This window comes from Selaginella moellendorffii, unplaced genomic scaffold, assembly GCF_000143415.4.
Source record: "Selaginella moellendorffii unplaced genomic scaffold, v1.0 SELMOscaffold_19, whole genome shotgun sequence".
Classification (NCBI taxonomy): Eukaryota; Viridiplantae; Streptophyta; class Lycopodiopsida; order Selaginellales; family Selaginellaceae; genus Selaginella; species Selaginella moellendorffii.
The window spans coordinates 2226095-2228876 of record NW_003314280.1 but is presented as its reverse complement, the minus strand read 5'-3'; the positions used below and the strand labels follow the sequence as shown (position 1 = coordinate 2228876).

The following is a 2782-nucleotide window of genomic DNA, read 5'->3' as shown; positions in this document are numbered from 1 at the left end:
TAGTGAAAGCCTTTCTTTCTTTCTCTCTTTACGTTTCCTCTCTCTCTCTCTCTCTCTCTCTCTCTCTCTCTCCATCGAGCCGCAAAGTGCTATGGTGGATTCCAGAATTTAGGTAGCAGGGATCGCCAGAGCTCTCTGGCTCGTTACTGGCGATCGGAAGCTGGAGAGGCTCCCCCCAGGAAGCATGGGATGGCCTCTCATTGGGGAGCTCATTCCTTACGTGACGATTGCTCGCTCCGAGGCTCCTTAGGTCTTCCCAAAGGAGAGGGAAAAGAAGTATCTATACAATGATCTTGTTGCTGGATTGTGACTTTAGTATGATCAAAGGTATGGGACGGTGTTCAAGACAAGCTTGCTCACGGGTCACGGACGTGGAGGGCAAAAGTGGTCACACTGCTTGCTCACTCGCTTGCTCTAATTGAAGGATGTGAGGAGTCACAAGCTTTTGTATGAAGTCAACGTGCTCCGACTCTCCTTGTAAGTTCTCCCACTGCATCAAAACACACATTTTTCTCCACTACAACAAAGAAAAAAAATTTCACCTCAGCATAGGAAGCAGAGATAATCTTCCATCCAGAAGCCTCCAGCAACCTATGCTTCAAAACAGTGTGTTCCAGAAGATCTCCTATAACAAACACACAAAACGAATCACAAAAATGGCACTTTAATGAAATGGCACTTTAATGAAACGAGTGCTTGAAACGAAAAGATCAAGTCCGAGGTACGTGAAAGTATGGCAGATGAGATCCTATTCTTTATTCTAGGAACGAAAAGGTGATGAACGAGAGGACACACGACAAAAAAACCATGCAGTTCTTCCAAGAAAAGATGGAAAAGATTTTGTATGGAAACTCGTCGTTGTCAAACTGGGACTTCCCCTGGGCATTCCAAGGATCGTGGAATCCATCGAATGATCGCGGTGATGTAGCGGTCAACTAAAAAATCGCCCATTCTTTCTGTTTGATTAGCGAGAAAATCTTCTCGTGTTAGATGTGTTACTCAGCCCTAAGTGCTCGCCATGGAGCTCTTACATTCCTCGGCGCTGTGCGTAGCGCGCTTCCATCGCTGCTCTGGCGGCAGGGGCCGGGATTTTGGATTCTTCCAGCAGCGGCAGCGATCGCAGGTGAGGCGATTTCCCTGGTTGGGTGCGAATGCCGCGGCGCCATCGCGTCCGGCGCCAGTGAAGCCGGATTTCTTTGACGACGATGATTCGGAGGAGGAGGATGACGAAGATCAGAGGCAGCGGCGCAAGGCGGGCGAGCTGGATTGGGCGACTAGAGCTCGGGAGCTTGCGATTCAGGATATGAGTTTCCGGAACTTCACCGACGAGGATTTCCAGGTCCTACTGCCCCCGCATTTGCGAATCTCTAAGAAGAAAGAAGAAGAAGACCAGGGCCAAGCAGGAAGGTGCCGAGGCTGCATTGCAGGTGGAGGAATCCAAAATCCCGGCCCCTGCCGCCAGAGCAGCGATGGAAGCGCGCTACGCACAGCGCCGAGGAATGTAGGAGCTGTTTGTTACAGGAGATCTTCTAGGACACACTGGTTTGAAGCATAGATTGCGGATGGAACTGAGGTGAAGTTTTATTTTCTTTGTTGTAATGGAGTATAGTGAAAAAGGATAGACGTATAAGAACTAGCACGAGGCTCGAATTTCACCATGTCCTCCCGTGAGAGGCGAGAGCTTACCAATTTTGATCATGGCATTGGCGAAGGCGATAAAAAATGCCTTCTGGTTGTCCGCAAACTCCTTGACAAAGCCCGCCAGGTCACTCTGCAACAGCTGCTGGTCTGAGAAGAGGAGCGACTGATTGGCTTGGACAGCTCGAAAGTACAAGTTGTCGAACGTGGTGGGGGAGGGATCCAAATTGTTCAATCTGTTTGGGGCTGTTGGAGGGCAAGTCTTCTCGAGTCGGGACTTGAGGGCCGGATCGATGCTATCCCCTGCGGTTCCGTTGAAGAGGCGGGCGCTGAATGTGGAGCACTGGGCCTGGCCGATGGAATGGCCTCCCGAGAGCGCTACGAGATCACGCTTGGAAAGGCCCCGCTTTTGGAAGCTCTCAATCAGCTGCGTTGCGGTGAGATTTGGGCTGGGAATGGCGTCCACCGCGGCAGCGACGCTCGTGGAGCTGGGATTGTCCCGTCGACCAAATTCAACTGTCCATGACGGGCCACCAAGCTGCAAGAAGAAAGCATTTGTAACTCAAATCAATGGAGACCTCACTTACGGCTATGACGGATTCCCGGGCGCTCAGAGCAAGAATGTCGGCGCATGATACAGTTTCCGGGCATGAAGTCTCCACGGCGCGCTTGATATTGTTGATGATTTTGAGTCCCTTGGTGGAGCGTCCATCTCCTTGCTCCTTCCCGACCTGGGGGAGCAGCGATCCGTCACAGCCCTGAGCGACAGCCAAATAAATGAGTAACGGGGACTTATTGGAGTACTTACTTGAGCAAAGCAATCACGGAAGTGGAGCTTGAGGATGGATGCAGAGGATCGGCTGTCATTGGCAACTTCAGAGCGAATCACGCTTCTAGCGATCTTGGGGAAGTCGGGACAAGTATTAGCATAGAAAGAAGTGGAGAGCTCCGAGGGCGTCGTTGGTGATTCCTTGTGAATTGCATAGTGCCGTAGCAACGTTAACAGTAACACGAGCAGTAACGCTGCCGAGGTGAGTGGAGTTAGAAATTTGACTCGCTGCATTGTGATCTTTCTTTCACGTGGGCGTGAATTTGAGGGAAGTGTGAAGAGAAGCTTGGCTTAGCACTCTAAAGAAAGAGAACA

The 2782-nt window shown here is 50.9% G+C and overlaps 1 protein-coding gene across 1 annotated transcript; it reads right to left on the bottom strand.

The window, feature by feature from the left end:
* Positions 1-1526: 1526 nt before the first annotated feature.
* On the bottom strand, positions 1527-2782 carry LOC9651709 (peroxidase P7). The gene is made up of 3 exons (XM_002972357.3): positions 2447-2782; positions 2226-2396; positions 1527-2176 (listed from the first exon to the last, which is right to left on the bottom strand). Exons 1-3 carry the CDS (start codon positions 2699-2701, stop codon positions 1634-1636), a joined length of 969 nt encoding a protein of 322 aa, XP_002972403.2. The 5' UTR covers positions 2702-2782; the 3' UTR covers positions 1527-1633.